This window comes from Sminthopsis crassicaudata, chromosome X, assembly GCF_048593235.1.
Source record: "Sminthopsis crassicaudata isolate SCR6 chromosome X, ASM4859323v1, whole genome shotgun sequence".
NCBI classification, from domain to species: Eukaryota; Metazoa; Chordata; class Mammalia; order Dasyuromorphia; family Dasyuridae; genus Sminthopsis; species Sminthopsis crassicaudata.
In genome coordinates this window covers 40056190-40077917 of record NC_133623.1, presented here as the reverse complement: position 1 = coordinate 40077917, position 21728 = coordinate 40056190, and the positions used below count along the sequence as shown (strand labels likewise).

General features: G+C 41.2%; 1 protein-coding gene across 1 annotated transcript in view; it reads left to right on the top strand.

Annotated features, from left to right (window-relative positions):
- The first annotated feature begins 4584 nt into the window (after positions 1–4584).
- Positions 4585–21728, top strand: part of F9 (coagulation factor IX) — a 42368-nt gene continuing 25224 nt past the window's right edge. The window contains exons 1-4 of the mRNA XM_074277058.1: positions 4585–4690; positions 10853–11016; positions 11937–11961; positions 17476–17589. Coding sequence (XP_074133159.1) covers positions 4624–4690; positions 10853–11016; positions 11937–11961; positions 17476–17589 — 370 coding nt within the window. The 5' untranslated portion in view covers positions 4585–4623. The remainder of the gene's footprint in view (positions 4691–10852; positions 11017–11936; positions 11962–17475; positions 17590–21728) is intronic.

Here is a 21728-nt window from a genome sequence, read left to right as displayed (position 1 = left end):
ATTCCCACCGACTATACCTTTGCTACTTCTCTGCATTATTTTTTCTATACTTGCTCCCAGGTGTCAGCTCCTTCTTCATACTTTTTCTCAAGCACTGGCTCAGAACTGGCCCACCAGGCCAAGAGTCAAGGTATGTTTTATTGTTAAAAAAAACTCTGACAAATACTCACCCCCAATTCAGATGGATCTGTGATCTCCTTAATTCAGGAGTCCCCTCCAATAATTGAGATCACAGTCTTCCCATATCTGCTCTTCCTAGGTAACACTTGTCCATATCTACCCAGGGGCCTACCCAATGGGTTGGAGGGCTTTGCCACTTACTGCTGACTGCATCATTAGTTCTGGCTGTCCTGTCATCCCTCACTCTTACCAAGTGGCCAAGCCATCCCCTCTCTCTCACATCCTTTACTCCTAGTTCTTTGGAGCTCCTCATTGGTTCTGACTTGTGCATATCTACCATGTATATTTCCATTGCTCTCTAGATGATGCTCATCTTTAGTTCTTCAGCGGCGATGGTGTTGGAGGTCCCTATGCCACACAACACCAGTAAAACATGCTTTAATTGAATCACTTCAGTAATCTTGGTACTTTGCTGTCACTGGCCTTCTGAACTTTCTGTCCCATATATAAATATTGCTGGGTAAACTCTAGAACAAGAGTTCTTGTTTTTTTTGTATGACCCAGATTCCTTTGGCAGTCTGCCAAAGCCTCTGGACCCCTATTCAAAATTTCCTTTGTGGATGGATGGACTGAACTTGGGCAGTTAGTTACAAATCTCTTTGAGATGGCTCTGTGAGATTGTGGAGTCTTATGTGAGCAATAACATGTCATCCATAAATAGGGACATCTTAAAGACCTTACCTCCCAGGGAATTCCATCTTGACCTGTGGATTCTGTGCTGGTAAGGAATAACACTAAAATACAAGTTTCCTGAGGGGCAGCTCCACATGGGAACTTCCTCAGCAGGTTGAACTAAGAACAAAGAAAATGATTTCACCAAGAACACCACTCTTTAAATGATATTCGCACACATGTATTGTACCTAGACTATATTGTAACACATGTAAAATGTATGGTATTGCCTGTCGTCGGGGGGAGGGAATAGAGGGAGGGGAGTAATTTGGAAAAATGAATACAAGGGATAATATTATAAAATATATATATATATATAATAAAAAAAAAAGATATAAGACACTCCAAAAAAAAAAAAAAAAAAAAAGAACACCACTCTTTGAGTCAAGAAAAGATATAACTATAATATGCAAAAATATAATTTATATTTTGGGAGTTCATAAAAACCACACAATCCAAAAGATCTATTAAAAGGCATGTATTCTAACCCCTGAGCAAGAATCCCCTCTATAACATCTTACATGAGCATCCACCCAACCTTTCTGTAACCATCTTCAACAACGGATTGCTCACTACTTCTCAAATGAGCCCATTCACTTGGAGACAGCTGTAATGGTGGGATCTCTGCAGACATCAAGCCTAATTCTATAGCTTTTGGTTCAGATGACTTGGGAAGGGCATTGTAGTATTTGAAGAGCTTTCCAGAGGAAAAGGGAATAGATTCATTTCATTTGACCCAGAGGGCAGAATAATTGGAAGGTGAAGAAAGGCAGATTTAGGCTTGATGCTCAGTGGGAAGAAAAAATTTCTGAGCTATTAGGGTTGCCCCAGAGCTACCTCAGGAGGTAAATGGGTTCTCTTTCACTAGAGGTCTTCAAGTAGAGTCTGGATGACCTTCTATTGGCTGTGGTTGAACTAAATGACCTCTGATGTCTCTGACAACTCTAAGGTCCCCGAAACTCTTAGTTTCTCCTTCTGGTTCAAAGACGAAAACGTAAATTGAGCTGAATATCTCTGCCTTCTTTTCATTTTCTGTTGTCATTCAATTCATTTCAATTCAATGAAATGATCCTTTATTACATCCTTATTATGTGCCAGGCTGTAGCATTTTATGACTATGATTTGTAAAATGAAGCAGTTATATTAGATGGACTCCCAAGCCCCCCTGCCAGCACTAAATATTATGAGAGATGGTTCATCTTGGGTTTGTTTGTTTTTTTAATTTTGTTGATGAGGAAATAACTTGACCAGGGTGACAGTCAGAACCAGACTAGAATCTTCTAGTCAATGTTATTTCTATTATACTTTGCTGCGACCATATACAGCACCAAGGAGTTCTCATTAACACTACTTCTAGGGAAAATGTCTGACACATGGAGTAAAAGATGATGACCCTAATATTATTGGTCTTCCTTCTTCGAATCTCCCCTTTCTAAGCTCTCCTTCAAACTGATTCACCTAAAGCTCAAATCTAATCATATAAGTCTCCTAAAGAAATGTCAGTGGCTCCCAATTGCCTCCAGGATCAAATACACTCTCCTCTGTTAGGCATTTAAATCCCTTAACAACTCAACCCTAAGCTACCTTCCCGGAATTATTGCCCTATAGTCCCCTCTACATATATGGTGCTCCGGCAAGACTAGTTTTCTTGCCATTCCTTCCACATGACACACTTCCCATCTCCCTGCCTTTGCAAGGACCATAGTCCATGCCTGGAATGTGTTTCTCTCCTTTGACCTCTTAAAATTCTCATTTTCCAGATGAGGTCTTCTTGGTCCCCACAATTGCTAATGCCTCTCCCTACCAAATTACCTTTCATCTATTTTGTAGATTGTGCACGCACACACACACACATACACACACACATGTGTGTGTACATGTGTGTAATGTTGTTGTTTAGTCATTTTTCAGTCATCTACTCTTCATGACTCTGTTTCAGGATTTCTTGGCAAAGACACTGGAGCAGTTTGCCATTTCCTTTTCCAGTCCACTTTACAGATAAGGAAAGTGAGGCAAACCAAGTAAAATGACTTTCTCAGGGTCACACAGCTAGCAAGTGTCTGAGACTTAATTTGAATTTAGGAAGAGACTGACTGACTCCAGGCCTGGCACTCTATCCACTATGCAACTTGTGTGTTTGGAGGGAGTTGCATCCATACCTGTATATATATATATATATATATATATATATATATATATATATATATACACATATTGTCTCCCCTGGCTGGACAAGATCCCTAAGGGCAAGGACTATTTTAATTTTGTATTCCCAGCACATACGGCCATGCCTGGCACATGGGAGTGGTTTAATAACTTCTGGCCACTTGATGTGTATGGGGGGCAGACAGAGTAGTCAGTCCTCCACAGGAAGCCAGGAAACATTCTGTCAGTTTCAAAGTGCTATTTAACAAACTCAATGCGTATCTTCTTTGTGCTGTTTGTGTTGGCAACCTCTCTGCACTCTTCCACCTCTTCAGGTACATTGGCCTTTAGCAGCAAACTCTCCTGCTTGACTTAGAGGCAGGGGAACATTGGGTATTTCTCAGTGCCCTTGAAAAACAGCTCAGCTGGCCCGGCCTTAAACAGTGAGCAAATACAGCTCTGGACCAACAGGGAGGTTTGCCCACTCACCTAGTGACGGGGCCAATGCCAGCCACAAGCCAGACATTTCCCCTCCTGTCCCCCTGAGCATGGCTGCCATAGAGGGAGCCCTGGATCTGGCCACAGGAGCTGACCTCAGATCTCAGTTCGGTCATGGTAGTCCAGGGGACTGGCACCAGTAGAAACCGTGTCCCCTCACTGAGGAGACCACTGACCCACTAAAAGCACCTAGTAATTCTAGACAGACTGACTTGAAGTGAGATCTGAACCCAGGTCCTCAGCCTCCAAATCCAAATTTCACAGTCATTTAAAACTAGAAGGGAGTTGTCCAAGATGACATGTGATGGATTATAAAGAAAATGGTTGAGGGGGGAATGGAGAAGGAAGAGTGGAATGGAGGCTTTCATCACACTGCCCCATCAGAGTGGCATCTACCACCTATTTGATCCCAGGCAACTTCATATTCCCTGAGCCCCAGTTTCCTCACCTGTCAGATGGGGATAGTCATCTCTTTCTTGAGACATTTTGGATTGCTGTAGAATAGCACTTGCCTGGGAGTCAGAAACCTGGCTCTGTCCTTTGCTGTTTCTGGCCTTCTGTTCCACCTTAAGGAAAGAGAGGAGGTTAGACCAAATAAGGTATGGATGGCCTAACTCATCTCACAAGAGAGTGTTGAGATCTGGGGAAGTAAGGGATAGGGAAATACTCAGCAAAGAAAAATCATGTTAAGCATGGGAGCCCTTCCAAATAGTGGATGATTCTGAGTACAAATAAGGAGAGGCTAATGGTGAAATCCCAGACACTGCAATGTGGCTTCCAGAATACCCCAGGTCATACATCTGGCCCAATGATTATGCTAGAAGTTGGTGTCAGGCTGTAGGAGAGATCAGAGGGGAAAACTGTAGAAGCACGGAGGCTCCCCTCTCGTCACTACAATCTCCATGTTCCCTTGCTGTTCCCCAGAAAATAGCGGCAAAGCCGGTAAATCCAAGATGGCTACTGGCCATCCTTCCCCCTCTGTCTTAACAGGCTAGGGGCCAAATCCCAGGATCCAGCATTTTAACTATTTACCAGAAGCAAATAAATCTTCATCTGCACTTTGGAACCATCTTTCAGCTTCCCTACTTGCACAATCAACAAGCAAAAGTTGGGTGCTGCTGTCTGAACATGACTGACTTACTGCTGCTCCTGATCATTTGCTGTTCAGGATATCTTTTTGGTGCTGAAGGCACAGGTTAGTGTCTTGTTCAATTTCTTTTGACCATAGGTATAAACAAATGGCTAGGGGGACTTTCTTCTGTTTGGTCAGGATGTCAGTGTCAGCCAATGAGATCAAAAAATGTAGCAAGGTGTATGTGACTTAAGAGGTTCTGGCTTCTCCTGTTGTCAGGGCTCTGTTATTCATTCATTTATATCAGTTCTGATCATCTAGAACATTTCGTGGTTCTCTTAGCTGTGACATGTATTACGGATTGTTTAGACTACAGTAGATCTTAAACATCTAGCCAAGTTTTCTTAAATGACAGAAGTAGAAACTTAGGCCCAGGGAAGGGGAGATCAGGGTGTAGTAAGAGTGTTGGATTGGGAGTCAGAATTCATGAAGTTAAATCCTGCCTTCTTATATGGTCTTAGATAACTCCTGTTCCCTCTTTGGGTCTCTGTTTCCATCTTTGTCAAATTAGGGGGTTAGAGTAAGTGATCTCTAAGCCTTTTTCCAGTTCAAACATTCCAGGATTCTGACATTTGCCTTTGGAGTCCAGGTTTGAGATCTACTACTCTTTCCACTAGGCCCACACAGACTCTCTTTTGGGATCAGGTTGGAGCCGTGGAAATAAGACCCCCTTTACTCTCAATAATGCAATTCAATGAATGAGTATTAATCACCTACTATGTGCCAGGTACTGTCCAAATACAAAAAAGGCAAAAGATAGTCCCCACATTCAAGGAGTCTTACAATACAATGAATTATCCACCATCCCCTAAATCGAAAACGGTTTTGTTGTTGGGTCATTTTTCATTCTTGTCTGACTATGACCACATTTGAAGTTTGTTTCTTCTTCCAAAGATATTGGAGTGGTTTGCCACTTCCTACTCCAATTCCCCCTACTGTGCACTTACTTTGCTTTCTTATCTAATACCTCCGTTTCCCCGAGTAGACTTTAAGCATCCAGAGGTCAGAACCACTGTTTTTGTCTTCACATCCCCAGTGCCAACCAAGCACCTGGTATACCGAAAGTAGTTTGACAAATGTTTGTTGAATTGAACCTTACAGATGAGGAAACCAAGGGTCAGAGGTAAAAAGACTTGCTCAAGTCCTCTCAATTCGTCTAAGAAATGAGACTGAAACCCAGTTTTTCCTGACTCCAAGCCAATAAGCCATCTACTACTAGATTTGATACTTTTCCTACACTGTCCTTTCCAAAGAGCCCTTTCCAAAGAGCCGGATGAAGCTAGAGCCATCATGCCAACTTGCTGTCTAGTGTTTACAGACAAACTTCTTCACCTTTCAAAGTTATCCAAGGTACTTGAAAGGTAAACAGCTCTGCAAGGTCTAATTGCCTGCTACTATTTTAAGAATCTTTTTCACTTTAAGTTTGCAGGTTGCAGTGCAGCCATTTAACTTTTTATTAGAACACTGGGATTTCTCAGCAAACCCTATAGCCACTGTCACAGCTCAAAAGGAAGGACTTTCATCTGTCTCTAAGCTCTTGGAGTTGAGATTTTAGGAGTCTTTGTACTCAATACAGATCTCTAGGGGAAGGAAGCAAGACTGAGAACTTGCTTAGGAGTTGGAGCATATTTGGGGTTTTTTTTGCATTTAATAATATTTTATTTTTTCCATTCATATGGAAAGATAGTTTTCAACACTCATTTTTGTAAGATTTTCAGTTCCAAATTTTTCTTCCTTCTTCCCTTCCTTCCCCCCTCCCCAACCCAGCAAGCAATCTGATATAGTCTATACACATATGTTAAACATATTTCTATACTAGTTATGATGTGGAAGAAGAATCAGAATGAAAGGGGGAAAACATGAGAAAGAAAAAAGTAATAATAAAAAATGAAAATCATCTGCTTTGATCTGCATTCAGACTTCATAGTTCTTTTTCTGAATGCGAATGGCATTTTTCATCACAGCCTTTTGGAATTGTCTTGGATCACTGTATTGCTCAGAAGAGCCACGTCCATCGCAGTTGATCATCACATAATCTTTCCGTTACTACTGTATACAATGTTTTCCTGATTCTGCTCACTTCACTCAGCATCAGTTCCTCTAAGTTTCCCAGGTTTTTCGGAAGTCTACCCATGGAGCATATTTTCACCAGGATACTGACAAGCTGGTGAATATCCAGAGGAGGATGACTAAGGCTATAAGGTGGAGAATGGAGGCCATATTATTCAAGGACTTGATGGAAAGGGTTCAGGACTTGGAGACGATTAGTAAGTGCAATAGAGTTTGAGAAGAGAAAGAGTACTACCAAGAAGGAAGGCTTCTTGTAGGAGAGGACAGCCAAGTGGAGGATTGACGGAACTTAGATATTCTAAAGAGATGAGGAATAAATGTCTTCCAGGCTTATTGGCTGCTAGCCATTGCCAGGATGTGAAGGTTGGGGATAGACTTACATAATGTGTGCTCTTTTTCTCCAGCCTCTTTTTTATTCTTATGCATATCTTTTGTTTTTATGTGCACTTTTACTTAATAGGTTGTGGGGTTTAGTTTGGAGATGAAGATAAAATGTCAACTCTGTGGCTTACTCTTGTTAGCAAATGAGGCTGGAACATAGAGTTCAAGAAGAAAATATGGGAAGTCTGGAACAGGAGACTGGAGTCTCTATGGAGGGTTTTAAGTATTTTGCTGAAGAGGTTGTATTTTACCCTAGAGAAAGGAGGGAGCCACCAAAGATGTTTGAGCAGGGGAGCAGCATATTCAGACTTGTGTCTTATAAAGATGATTTTAGTAGTTATGTGGAAGATGGATTGGCGAAAGGAAAGGGTGAAAATGAAAGGCCACAAGGAAGGCTAATAATGCATTACTCTGGGTGAACAGAACCAAATCTAAGTGGATAAAAGAAGATGAATGAATCAGAAAGATGTTGTGAAGATAGAACTGACAAAATTTTGCAACTAATTGAAAATGGATGGGAGAGAACCAAGACTTGAGGACAGTGACAGGAAGGACTGTAGTACCTTTAACAGATAAAATTCTTAAAGGAGGAAATAAGTCACATTTTAGTTGGATTCAGTGTGAGATGCCCATGGGGTTTCCAACCCAAAATCCCTTGGAAATTTCACCTGATGATCTTCTAGCCTTTTCAGATGTTTTATTCTTGGGAAGAACTAGGGTCTTACTTTCAGGCATCTTTACGAATTCCAGAAATGAAAGTACCATCCTTCTCTGCTGTTTTACTGGGATGTGTTGGAGAGAGGGGCTGGCTTCTCAAAGCAGAGAATAAGCTCTGTTTGCACGTGCCAACCTGAAAATGATTCTACTATGATCCCACAGATGCCAGTGGACTATATGTCTTTCATCTGGGGAGAAAACAATTTAACAAGCATTTATTAAGCAGTTAATATTTACCAGCCATATTGAAAGATACTGGGGGACAAAGAAAAAAAAAGGGAAAATCTCACTCAAAGACTCCAGATTCTGAGATAAGAATTCACTATTTGACAAAAATTTCTAAGAAAACTGAAAATAGTATGGCAGAAATTATGAAATCAACATCTCACACCAAGATAAGGTTAAAATGGGTTCATGATTTAGACAGAAAGGGTAATACTCTAAGCAATTTAGGAAGCAAAGTATAGTTCACCTGTCAGGTTCTTGGAGAAGGAAGGAATTTCTGACCAAACAAGAAATAGAGAACATTATGAAATCCAAAGTAGATAATTGTGATTACATTAAATTGAATGGTTTTTGCACAGAAAGCTGGGAAATAATTAATTTTTACAGCCAGTGTTTCTGATAAAAGTCTCATCTCTAAAACATATAGAGAACTAAGTCAAATTTATAAGAACACAAGTCATTCCCCAATTGGTAAACCATCAAAAATATAAACAATTTTTTTCAGATGAAAATAGTAAAGCCATCTATAGTCATGGAAAAAATGCTCCAAATCTCTATTGATTAGAGAAATGCAAATTAAAATAACTCTGAGGTATTACCTCATACCTATCACATTTGCTAAAATGACAGGAAAAGATGATAAATGTGGGAGGAGATATAGGAAAACTGGGACATTGATGCACATTTAGTAGAGTTGTGAAATGATCCAGCCATTCTGGAGAGCAATTTAGAGCTATGCCCAAAGGACTATAAAACTGCAGGAGTTCCATTACTTGGTCTATATGCCCAAAGAGATAGATTATAAAAGAGGAAAAAGAACAAACACAAATGTTTGTAGTATCTCTTTTTTGTAGTATCAAGGAATTGGAAATTGAGTGGATGCCCATCAATTGAGGAATGGCTCAATAAGTTGTAGTATTTGAAGGTAAAAGAATGCTATTGTTCTATAAGAAATGATGAACAGGCAGATTTCAGAAAAACCTGGAATGATAGACATGAACTGATGCTGAGTGAAATAACCAGAACCAAGAGAACATTACACACAGTAATAGCAACATTATGGGACGTTCACCTATGATAGACTTAGCTCTTCTCGGCAATGCAACGATCCAAGACAATTCCAATAGACTTGGGATGGAAAATGCCATCCAATACAGAGAAAAAACTAAGGAGACTTAATACGGGTTGAAGCATACTATTTTAACTTTTTTTCCTTTCTAATGGTTTTTCCCATTTGTCCTGATTTTTCTTTCATGGCATGACTAATATGGAAATATGTTTAAAATCATTCTAATGTATACTCTATATCAGAGTGCTTGCTGTATTGGAGAGGGGGAGGAAAGAGAGGAGGAAGGAAAAAATTGGAACTCAAAACCTTACCAAAATGAATGTTGAAAACTATCTACATATGGTTGGGAAAGAATATTATTAAATGAAAAAAAGAAGTAAACTTCATAATATTTTAGGGAGACTGATACAAGTAAATAAAATATTTAAAAGAAAAAATGAGAAGCTTACATTCTCCTAGGAAGAAATCAAGACATCCACACATAAGCCATCATACGATAATGCAAAATAAAACAAAGTGATTATGAGAGAAAAGATTCCAAGAGGTAGAGATGAAAAGGGGGATCATTTCAGGCAAGGGATAAAGCTTGTGCAAAGGCAGGGAGGTGGCCGATGCAATGGACTTGAGTAACAACGAATAATCCAGCTAGGTTAGAACATACATAACATGAACAAGCGTAAGATTCTGGAGTAAGGTTCTAGAAAGATGGACTGGAGCTAGATTGTGAAGGGCTTTCAACACCAGTCGGAGGAATTTGTAGTTTATCCTAGCAGCAATAGGGAGCTATTGATATTTGTTGTGGAAATGGAATGGTCAAACCTGTGTTAGTGAAAGAGCAATTGGGTAGCTGCATGGAGTATGAATTGGGAAGAGGCCCAATCTGCCTTTACTGAGGCTCATCCCCAGAGGACCAAGTGGTAGATAATAAATCTTACTTCCAGGTCTGACCATATTCCTCCCACTTCTCAAACTCCAGGGGCTCCCTATCACCTCCAGAACAAAATATAAAAAATCTGTCATCCAAAGTTCTTTGCAATCTAACCTCCCCTTGTCTTTCCAGAGTTCTGATACTCTTGACTCCCCCCCCCCCGCATATAAACTTCCATCTAGTGACAATAACCTCCTTGATAATGCTCAAATAATATACTCCATCTTTAGACTCAGGATTTTCACTAGACAGGCCTAAACCACTCTGTCCTCATCTCTGGCTTCTGGCTTCCTTCAAGTCTCAGCTAAACTCCCACTTCCTATTGGAAATCTTCCCCAACCCCTCTTAATTCTAATGCCTTCCCTCTGTTGAATGTTTCCTATTTTGGCTGCATATAGCCTCTATGTATAGAGTTGTTTGCTCATCATTCCCCCCCCATTAGCTGATAAGATCCTTGAGTAAAAGTATCACCTTTTGCCTTTCTTTGCATCCTCAATGTTGGCACATTGACTGACTGTAGCAACTTGCTGGATTGCCTCAAGGTGATTAGAAAGGATCTGATGAGTTCTAATTTAATGATTTCTTTTGAACATCAGACCAAAAAAAGGAAGTCTAGTATTTTTTTTAGTACTAAAGGCCCTGGTTAAAAGAAAAGTTTTAATTCCCAAAGATGGGTTCTCTAAGTTTCCCATGGGAATACCAGCATTCTGGGTCCTGGTGGCAAATTGTTTGCCTTGCGGCTCATCTGGACTGAAAATAAACTTTTTCTTGGGAGTACTCTTTCCTGACCTCAATTCTCTTATGCCTATAATATATTTATTGACTTTCATTTCAGTTTTTCTGGACCATGAAAATGCCTCCAAGATTCTTAATCGGCCGAAGAGATACAATTCAGGTAAACTGGAAGAATTTGTTCGAGGAAACCTTGAAAGAGAATGCAATGAAGAAAAATGTAGTTTTGAAGAGGCTCGAGAAGTTTTTGAAAACACGGAAAAGACAGTAAGTATTTCCCATTCCCTTCCCATTTTTCATTATGTTATGTAGTTGTTCCAAAGTTCTCAAAGGCTTTGCCAGTAGAACTCCAGCCCTGGTGGGTCTCAGCAAATTGGGCTTTATTAGGCTTCAGAAGAAGCAGCCTAATGGAGAAAGAGTTTCCTTGCTGTATAGATGGCCACAAATGAAGTATTGGAGGGGAAGAGTAGGACCACGACAACTCACAAGAACAAGTTAACGGAAGGGGTTCCAAATCTATGTTGGAGAAAGGAACATCCTGTTGGTGAAAGCACAAATCTGTACAAGTGAGGGATAAAATAACAGTTTAACAATTTCCTGGACAATATAGATGATGGAATATGACAGATTTTGAATGCAATAGGTTTTAAAGCATTTTTTTTAAAATCCACCATTCATGATCTCAAAGAACAGACAATGATATTTACTTTGCCAAGGGTATGCTAATAAGAGTTTAACAACCAGATTTCTAAAATATATATATACATGCTCGGCATACTTTTATATTTAACCTCATTGGAAATATTTTCTCCATCATTTTGTGAACTTAAAAAAATCAACAAAAGAACAAATCAAGCCCACATTTATAGTGTTTGATGATTTCCAGGGTATAGATTTTAAGAATCTGTTCTCAAGATCTGATATAATTGGGCTCCAGCTTATCTTCCTCACCTTCAGTCCAGATGTTAGAATTAGATACATTATCAGACGTGGTCGCCAGATCAGGAATCATTTTGTTCAAGTGATTTTCTTTATCACAAGAGAGGTATCCATTCCATTTGAGGAATATATCCCAAAATGAATGCAATTTAAAAACAAAAAGCATCAATGAAAGTTGGTTTAAATCTATAAAGAGATAAGTGACATCACCATTTATTTTCTTCTATTACTTTCTCTTTTCTTCATAGACTGAATTTTGGAAGCAGTATGTGGGTAAGTATTGATTTCCTCTCACTGTGAAACAGATGAGACATATATAAATGCTGTCAAAAGGGATGCCGACCCATCGGCCTCATTCATGCTCTGACCCAGCTTTTGAGGTTGAGGCCCTTCTGGGAGGTCTTATTTCCACTGGAGGTTTTCTGAGAACTGGGATAGAGGCATCTGGCAAGATCATTTTACATACTCAGCTGATCCTGGTCAGGAGTGCAAATATTATCATCCCCTTTTACAGATGAGAGGTGGGGTCACACAGTTAGAAAGTGAGGGAGCTAGACACCCAGAACTTTTAGTATCAAGTTCCATTCTTTTTTAACTCTAGCCTTGCCGCTTCCTCTCATAGGCATTGGCTAAAGAGCAAGGGACAGAGAAGGAGATGTAAATCACAAGCTAGATATTCTAATCCTTTGTCTCACTGGCCAATACTGCAATCCATCAATAAGGTTTTTTTTTAATTAAATGCCTTCTATGTGAGCACCTAAAGCCTCAACAGATAGAGCTCCAAGCCTGGAATCAAGAAGACCTGAGTTCAAATCCAGCTGGGGACCCTGGGCAAATCACTTTATCCTGTTTGCCTCAGTTTCCTCATCTGTCAAATGATCTGGAGATGGCAATGGCAAACCCCTCCAGTATCTTTTCCAAGAAAACCCTAAATGAGGTCACAAAGAGTAGGACACAACTGTAAAACAACTAAACAAGAACTCAACTATGTGCCAGGCACTGTCCTAACTCCTGAAGATACAAAGGCAAAAGGCTACCCCCCACCCTCCAAGATCTCACAATCCAATGGGAGAAACAAAGAGCATATAATAAGAATAGTGATTACCATATTGTTTCTATTTATTCTATTTAGCTCTATTATTTAATAAACAGAAAATAATCAATACAGGGAAGACTCTAGAAGGTAGGGCTTTAGCTGGGATTTAAAGGAAACCACCAGGCTGAGTTGAAGAGAGAGAGCATTCCAGACATGGGAAGCAGCCAAAGAAAATGCCTAGAATTGAGACATAGAACAGAAAGGAGGCCGGTATGGCTGGATGGAAGAGCAACTATAGAAGAAGGGGAGGTCTTGATTCTGAATGGTGAGAAGTTTTCATTGGAGGAGCAGGTTAAACTCCGCATATGACTGGCATAGAGGCTTGGTGGAGTCAAGAATAAGAAGTTAGACTTAGGAGTTGTTGGGATCTGAATTCAAAAGTTGCCTCTGATGCTTATTAGCTGTATAACCTGAGTAAATCACTTAATCATTCACAAATTCAGCTGGAAAATGAAAATAAAATATAGCACCAAAAGTTTAAGTTAGACAGTGCTTTGCATGGCAGTGGTTATTGTTACTATTGCTATTACTCTTCTAGGGGTATAGTCTTTCCCTTTTCTTTTACTATCACCAAGGGAAGCCAAGGCCTTCATTCAAATGCAAAGCCTCCAAGTCCCAGAATTCTGGCCTCAGTCCCACCTTAGGCCCAAACCTAGAACTGTGGAACTTGGAGCCTGATACTTAAGGTCTTTTTTCTTCAGGTACATCACCACTTCATGGAGTGATCCCCAGTAAGTCCCCAGTAAGGACATAAGAGGGCAGGATTCTAGTTCCACTTCAGCTACTAACTAATTAGCAGTGTCATCTTGTACAACCCTTGGCGGGCAGGGACCTTGAGTCCCACCTCAGATACTTACCAGCTGTGTGACCTTGGGGGAAGTCAGTGAACCTTTTGTAGCCTCAGTCTGATCTTGTAAAATTGGGCTGGAACTTAACCCAAACCACCATTTGCCTAGCTTTGTAGCTTGCCGAATAAGCCTAAGACATATGCTGCTGGTGCTCCATCCTGTGAGGCAGATAACCACAGGCATTAGCTCCACTTGACAGATGAAGACACAGAGGAGCAGAGAAGCTAAAATGAGTTTTCCGTGCTCATACAAGTTCTGTGTACCAGACATTAAATTGGAACTCAGATGCCATCTCCAAGCCTAGCGCTCTAATCACCACGTGCCCCGCCCCAACATCCTTTCTGAATCACCTCCCAGAGTTATGTGAGGAGAGAATACATCCAAGGTGCTTAGCAACCTGAAGGAAGATTGGGTTCAAACTCTGTCTTGGCTGTTGGCCATACTGGTTATCTCTCTATGCTAACTAAGTTACCTTTAACTTGAAGTTACCTGATAACTTTAAATTACAGTTATTTATCTTCAGTTCCCTAAGCCAATGGAAACACAGATTCAGCCCCTATCCTTATTCCTATTACAGAGACCGCATAGTATGGTGGATAGAGAGACATGCACTCAGAGCCAGAAAGAATTGGGTTTAAGAATCCCCTCTGGCTACCAATCCTAAGCAAATTGTCCAATTTCTTAGTGCCCTCAATCAACTTGCCAAGACTCTAAGTTACAGGACAGGTTGTAGAGGGAGTTTCCTTACCTGGGAGTTCCCTTTAGCAATATAAAAGCAAATCTAACACCTATTCCCATTTCATATTCACTCACCTACTTTGTAGCTTCTCTGTAAAATGAGATGACTGGGCAAGCTGAACCCTAAGGTTCCTTCTGGCTCTGTCCATCGATGACTCCCTGACTGTTTATCCAAACCTAGTTTTGCAGTAAAGAGTGACTTAGCAGCTCTACAGATGATTATCTCACTTGGTGGGAGCTATCAACCTCTCTTCTCCAACCCCTCTTAACCTTTCACTCTGCCTGATCTGGGGGATCAAACCCCAATAAGCCCCTAAGGGAAGAGTGAAGGCGAGATGAAGTAAGGCTGGCTGCCAGGCCCTGCTTCAGCCACCGAGTGGCTGCAGAGCTGGCTGGAAGCCCAGGCCCTTCGCTGCAACATCCTCAATAATTCAGAGGAGTCAGCCCTTAATGGGAAGTGCTAGCAGAGTTTGTTTGGAAACAAGTTCCCGTCGTTGCTGAGAACATAAACCGGTGCTACCATTCTTTTGTCACTGCTCTCATGAAATCAAAAGAAATTAGAGCATTTGGACAAACGTGCTGGGACAAGCAGCATAGGGGAATGTGATCCCCTAATTGGGGTGAGTGGTTTTCCCCCGAGGAAGGAATGATAGTCCCTGCACTGGGCCCACAGATCTGGGGCAAGGATTTGTGGCAGGGATAGGGAAATGATAGAGCCGGCACAGCACTGAGAGCCCCATGGGACAAATGGCATAGAGAGAAAAAGTCAAATATGGGTTAAGAGCACAAGATGACAAAGACAGGTTGGGAAAGGTAGGGTGGCCTCAATCTAGAGAAGTCCTCAAACACTAGCCACAAGTTAGCAGGAAAGAGGGAGCCAGTGAAAATTTTTCAGCAGAGTAATGTGAACAAATTGATGCAAAAGAACGACTCTTCTGGCAGTGATATAAAAGGGAGATTAGAAGGAGAGGATCCTGAGCAAATCATTTCAACATTCTGGTCCTTATCAGTAAAATGGCAAGACTGGACTAGATGATGTCTGAGGTCCCTTTCGGCTCTAGACCTCTGATCCTGTGTGTGACAAATTCTGGGAAAGTCCCTTCACCTTCCCTTCCGGTGAAGGAACTTAGATGAGATGAGTCCTTAGGTCCTTTCCAGCTCTAGATCTAAATCAGCTTCCTAATCCATAAAATGAGGAGATTGGACAAGATATAAAGTCCTATGACTTGTAAAGGACTGCAGACCATGATGAGGCTGTGTACTAGGTGACAGCAATGGGAATAGGGAAGAGGAGGCAGAGGAGAGAGGTGTTTGGTGGTAGTGATGGGGAACAGGGGGAGGAAATCGATAGCAGCCAGTAATTGATGATAAAAAGTAAATGATGGTGAAGGAAAACTCAAAGATAACCCACAGATTTGGCCACGGAAAACTACACATACAAGAGTGCTAAAGGCAAAAATAGTAGAGCCTTAAGGAAGAATGGGTTGAGGGTGGAAAGATAATGAGCTTAGTTTGGGACATAGGTAGTTTGAGATGCTGCCGAGAAATCTTCATGAAGAAGTGCCGTCGTCATTTGGAAGTTTGGGTTTGGAGTACACAAGAAACATCAGGGCTAGAGACGAGTTTGGAAATTCCCAACCAAGGGGTGGTAGGTAAGGCCACAAAAGCAGATGAGATTGCCAAAGGGAAAAATGTAGGGGATCACCTATATTATGGAGTTGAGATAGAAAACAAGGAGCTACCCAAAAAGTAGTTAGAGAAACAAATGGAGAACCAGGAAAATGAAAGGGCTCTGAAACCAAGGAGGAGAGTATTCAGTGGGAGGAATGCTAAACAGAGTAAGGAAGATGGGGCCAGACAAAGACCACAGGATCTGACTATTAGATCACTGGTGACCTTAAAGAGAGCACTCAGAAAAAAAACCAGCGAAGGTAGCAGCCACTTTATGTTGATTTGACGAGTTGGAGGCAATGAGTATAGACATTTAGCAGTAAATAGGAAAAAAGAGATGAGACTGTAGCTGGATGACAAGGAAGGGCCAAAGGAAGATTTTTGTTTATGATTGTACGTTTATAAATTGACAGGAAAGAGGCAGTGGAAGGGGAAAGATTGAATGTACATGACGGAGGGACGCAGTCTAGAACAGTATCTTAGAGAAAGCGGGGGAGGGGGGAAGGGGATTGAGAGATTAAATAAAGGAGTCAGCCTGACTATTAGTGGGAATACGTATTCTGGGACTAAAAGCAAGGGGGAAAGGGCTAAGGATTCTTCATTTTGAGGAGTGGAAGAGTAGGTAGCTATCCCTATGCTGATGAGCTGCTCTAACCCTAACCAGGGCGGTTCCTTGTTAGACAGACATATAATCAAGCCAAAGCTTTCTTAGCTTGGTAGCAGCTGCCAGAGATTGTACTCCCCTAGCATAGTCTTCAAGGACTCAGGACTGACCACTTCCGCGCTAGGAGGAGGCATTGGAAGAGTGGAAGAATATGAAAAAAGCTTTCCCACTACCTGGAGCTTTATAATAATGGCAGTACCCTAAGTCTCCAGTAACCTGACTGACACATGAAGGTCTAGGTAAAAGCACTGTTAAGTGAATGAGTAGTCGCTACAAGACACAAGCAGCATTGTATAAAAGAAGCAGCACTGGGCACAGAAGACCAGAGGGAGATCTAGGTGTGTATGCATGTACATGGAAGAAGAAGTCTTGATTCTCCATGGGCTCAAATGTAAGTCCTTTCTGTGTACCTTAAAGTATAACTGAAGCCTTGAGAGCCAGAGGACTTGTAAGAAAATCTGGTGGCTGTCCTCGGGAGAGTATCAGTTACTGAGGTATCCTACCTCATGTTCAGGATATGTACAGTCCAAATTCAGTGCTCCTCTCACCACACTAAGCTATCCTTCATTCCTCAGGGAATTCTCCTAGAAACCCCCAAATACTGAGATCATGAATGTTTGAAAGCAACTAGCTTACATTTCAAATCAGCGGTTCTATAGATACTGAATCCAGGCTCGTCTCCTCTCCGTACTTGGGAATCTGAGGGGTGGAAGTGGGTTCTGTGGGTAGCTTCTCTGCTAATTCAGTATGCTATTCTTTCCATTTCAAAGATGGAGATCAATGCGAGTCTAATCCCTGTTTAAATGGAGGTAGGTGCAAGGACGAAATCAATTCCTACGAGTGCTGGTGCAGAAGGGGATATGAAGGAAAGAACTGTGAATTAGGTAAGTCAATACCATGCAGAATTGATTTCTGTTAAGAAACAGCTCGACACACAAAATGGGCAAATACAACAATATAATTCACAGTGTTTACTTGCTTCTTTCTAAAACATCAGCTACATTTGTGCTTTCTATGAGGTAACTGCCTAGCATTACATTGTCCTATGAGGATACACAATGGCTCAGAGGCTATACCAAGAGCAGCGGGGTAGCTTTGGAAGTAACAAAGAAAACCTAACCTTTGTCTACAGGCTACCTTCCCAGCACCAAACTACAGGGTACTGCTGATTGCTGGCTGTGAAGATGGCCTTGGAGCAGCTGGCCTTGTCAGTTCAGCTCAACTTAATCTTCTAAACATCTATTAAATGCCTACTGTGTGCAAGGCACTGGGAAGATGATGATATTCCAATGGAGCTTCAATTTCTTCAAGGCAAGCATTTTCTCCAAAGAAGCAAATTGAGACTCACCCATGCCCATCATGCCTTATTCTTCTCCATGTCTTCCTGGAAGTTCACCATCAGGAGAGAGGATAAGAATATACTCAGGCTGCCAGGGGACCTTCTCTATATTCTCTTCATATCATAAAGTTATCGATGGAGCCTGAGGCAGGCTACTGGTTAGCCTTTATACTTGCCTTGTGACTAGTCCAACTTCTTATTCTCTCATACATTTCTCAGAAGACTTCCTTGATGATGTTTTCCCATGTAATCCTCACTGCTTGTTGCTGACCATCATGTACTTCTCCCCACTGCTAAGGCTGCAAAGAGAAAAGTGATATGTAGTCATGTCCTTAAGAAGCTTATATAGAATTCAATTCTACCAGAATTTATGATATGCTTACTCTGTGCCAGGCACTGTGAGAGAGCAATACAAAACAACGCTGATGAGCACTTCTGCCCTCAAAGAGCTAATAATCAAAACTGGATTTTTCTATAGATCCCTCTCTACCAAGAGCAAAGCATCTTATGGATTCTTAACAAGTTTTAATCATTCCCTCCCTCGGGAATCATAGAAAATGTCAAATGGAAGTGCTCTTTCTGCTAAATTTCATGGTCACATAGAACGAGGGAAATGCCTATCTGAATTTCAGTTAGGTGGACCGGTGCTCACTTCCCTCCACAGTCCAAGTCTTCCTCATCAAAACTTTTTACATGGTCTTTTCATGGACAAAATCAATCTAGTGATCTGCATTTCTCCAACATATTTATGGATAGGGAGTCTTATAAGACTGAGTTTCCTAGCCCACATCAGATACTTAATATCTGTATGATCCTGGACAAGTCACTTCTCTGAAATGAACCTCAGTTTTCTCAACTGTCAAATGAGAAACTGATCTCTCTGACTTCTGAAGTCCCTTCCAATTCTATAGCTAGATCCCAAGATCCTTTAATCCTATGACCATTATCAACAACTTCCTTCTACCCCTCTACCTAATGTTAATTCCATGCTGAAAAGCTACTTCCTGAGCCTGGGTGATGGACTAGTCCAAGCAAAACTGTAACTTCTTCAGCTCAATGTTTACCATCTGCACACGAAGCTGGGAAACCACTCGCGAAGGAATCCAGTGATGATAAATGATTCTTTTTCTTCTCCAAAACTCAGATAGGACAAGGAGGGAGGACTTGGGCTCACAGATCTCATGCCTCCAAGAGAAGAATACAATGAGCAAACATGAGAAGTCACACAAGCTAAAAAGAGGAAGAGAATCAAAGGGACATAGACATGGGTGCCTCTTGTTTGTGTGGAGAACAGAACCAAGCCAGGAGCCACAGTCAACCATAAATGTACCAGGAAATCCATGCAGGGATAAAAGCATAATGTGAAGACTGTCTCTCTTCAAAACATGGCCTCCCTTGCCCCACATTAAAAGGGCATTTTACATTAGACAACATTAGACATTAGACATTAGACAAAGGGAAAAGGAGGGAGAAGAGATGAGGAAGGAGGAAGGCCAGACTCTGAATGATTCTCTGAATCCCAGCTTTGAGCCCATTCTTTCAGCATTAAGAGCTGCTGATTCTGCAGTGGTCGAAAACAGCTTCTAGTCTTTCATTTATTAATTTATTGGTGTTTTTTTTTAGGGGGGTGCTCAATCATTTCCCGTTCTAGCTAGCAGCATTCACCTGAAATGCACTCATCCCTGCTCTAGAATGGCCCAGCCTAATGCAGCTCCCCTTAAGGTAGAAAGAAGAAGAAATCTTTGAAGTAGTTACTTATTATCAGCTTAAATAATGAAAGCCTAGGAGCTGAGGGAATAACCCAATTACACATTCAATAAAGAAAGCATAATTGAAACTGGTCCCTAGCATTAAATATTCCTAAATGACTTTATTGTCTCAAAAAAAAAAAACTTTAGAGGCCCAAGGGAAACCAGTGTAATTGCTGGCTCTCCTGGGGCCTGTAGCTGGTCTGGGCTCAGTGGCACATGGATCTCTAGGTTGACTCAGGATGGAGGAAGGGCCTGTTCCTCTCAGCTCAGTAAGTTACAAGTCTGGAGGTTTTTCTTTTTCATTTTCATTTTTTTTTTACTTAGAAATGTTATGTTTTTGTTCTGAAGTTTTAGCAAATAGCAAGTGAAATATAATTATTTTCTTACCTAAAGTTGAACTGAAAAAAAGAGAATTGTACATGAAACTATGAATCACTGGGGTATACAGCTGGCTTTTTTTTTAATATAGAATAAATTCAACATGTAATTTCAAGAGCCACAGCCGTCCCACTTGTTTGGGATTCTCTCTGGCCTTCTGTTCTCCTCTATGCATTTTTTAAAATGCTTTAATGACCTGCTTTCCTTTTGCTTTCTAGAGGGAGAGGGTGGGGCTAGCCCATATTCTCAATCTTAACTAAACAAACAAATAAATGAACTCTTACAACAGTCAAGCAAAACAAATTCCCACTTCAGCCATATCTGAAAACATCCATCTTTTTCTTCATCTTGAGTCCTCTGATTGGAGGTTTTATAAAGGAGCTAAAAAGGAGCAAATCACTTACTATCTTTGGGCCTCAATTTTCTCATCTGTATAATGAAGAAGTTGGCTCTAGGGCCTCTTCCAGCACTAATATCTTCTCAGTCTATATAGTACTTTTAACACAATAATAATAAAAACATGTCTCCTGGAATCAGAGAAGCATAGAAATAAATATATATTTTGTCACGCTTAACTAAGACAAAAAGGAGATTAGGCTAGGGCAATGGATGATACACATGATTCTAAAGTGACCTTTTTTTTTTTTAAAAAATTGCCTTAGGTTCCCCTTCCCACCTTCCCCTTGGGACTCTTCTCCCCTTCTGCAGAAGAATATGTGAGAAGGGACTGAGATCACTGCCATGGCCCTAGGCAGCAAACCCACTCAATAGCAATCACTGAGAGTTGGAAGGGACCTATAAGACAAACTATTTTTACCCCTTGATGGAGGAAATCCAGATTTCTCAGCTCTCAGGTCCTTCTAGTGGGGAAGTGACTTGCCCCCACATCAGAGGGTCATAGATTCAGGCTGGGAAGGGATCCTAGAAATCACCTAACGAGTGGATTCTAGCCCAGTCCCTTCATTATGCAACTCAGTTCAGGGACCTCCCCAAGGTTACACAGCTAGCCAGGAGCAGAGCCAGGATTCAACCAGTCTAGTGTCTGCTCCTGTTACATGGCTTTTCCTGCACCCCTACTGCCACCTCCCTTTCAAAAATATCCATTTGTTCAGTCGTCTCAATTATATGTCCAACTCTTGGTGACTCCATTTGGGTTTTGTTTTTTTTTTGTTTTTTTTTTTTGGCAAAGGCACCGGACTGGTTTGCTGTTTCCTTCTCCAGCCCATTTTACAGATTTGGAAACTGAGGCAAACATGGTAAAGCGATTGCCTAGGGTCACACAGATAGTAAGGATCTGAGACCAGATTGGAACTCAGGAAGATGAGCCTTTCTGACTCCAGGCCTGGTGCTCTCTCTGCTGTGCTACCTACCTGCCTACCCTTTCAAGGGTACAGAGCTCATAATCCCTCCGCCAGCTGAGAGAGAGAGATATTCATAAAAAACAGGCAAGTTTCTGTATTCTGGCATTTCTACTTCAAATATGAAGACTTCCACTCTTCTAAACAGTGCTACTTTTTCCCTGTGTTAGGGCTGGCTGCTATGAAAGTTGGGAATT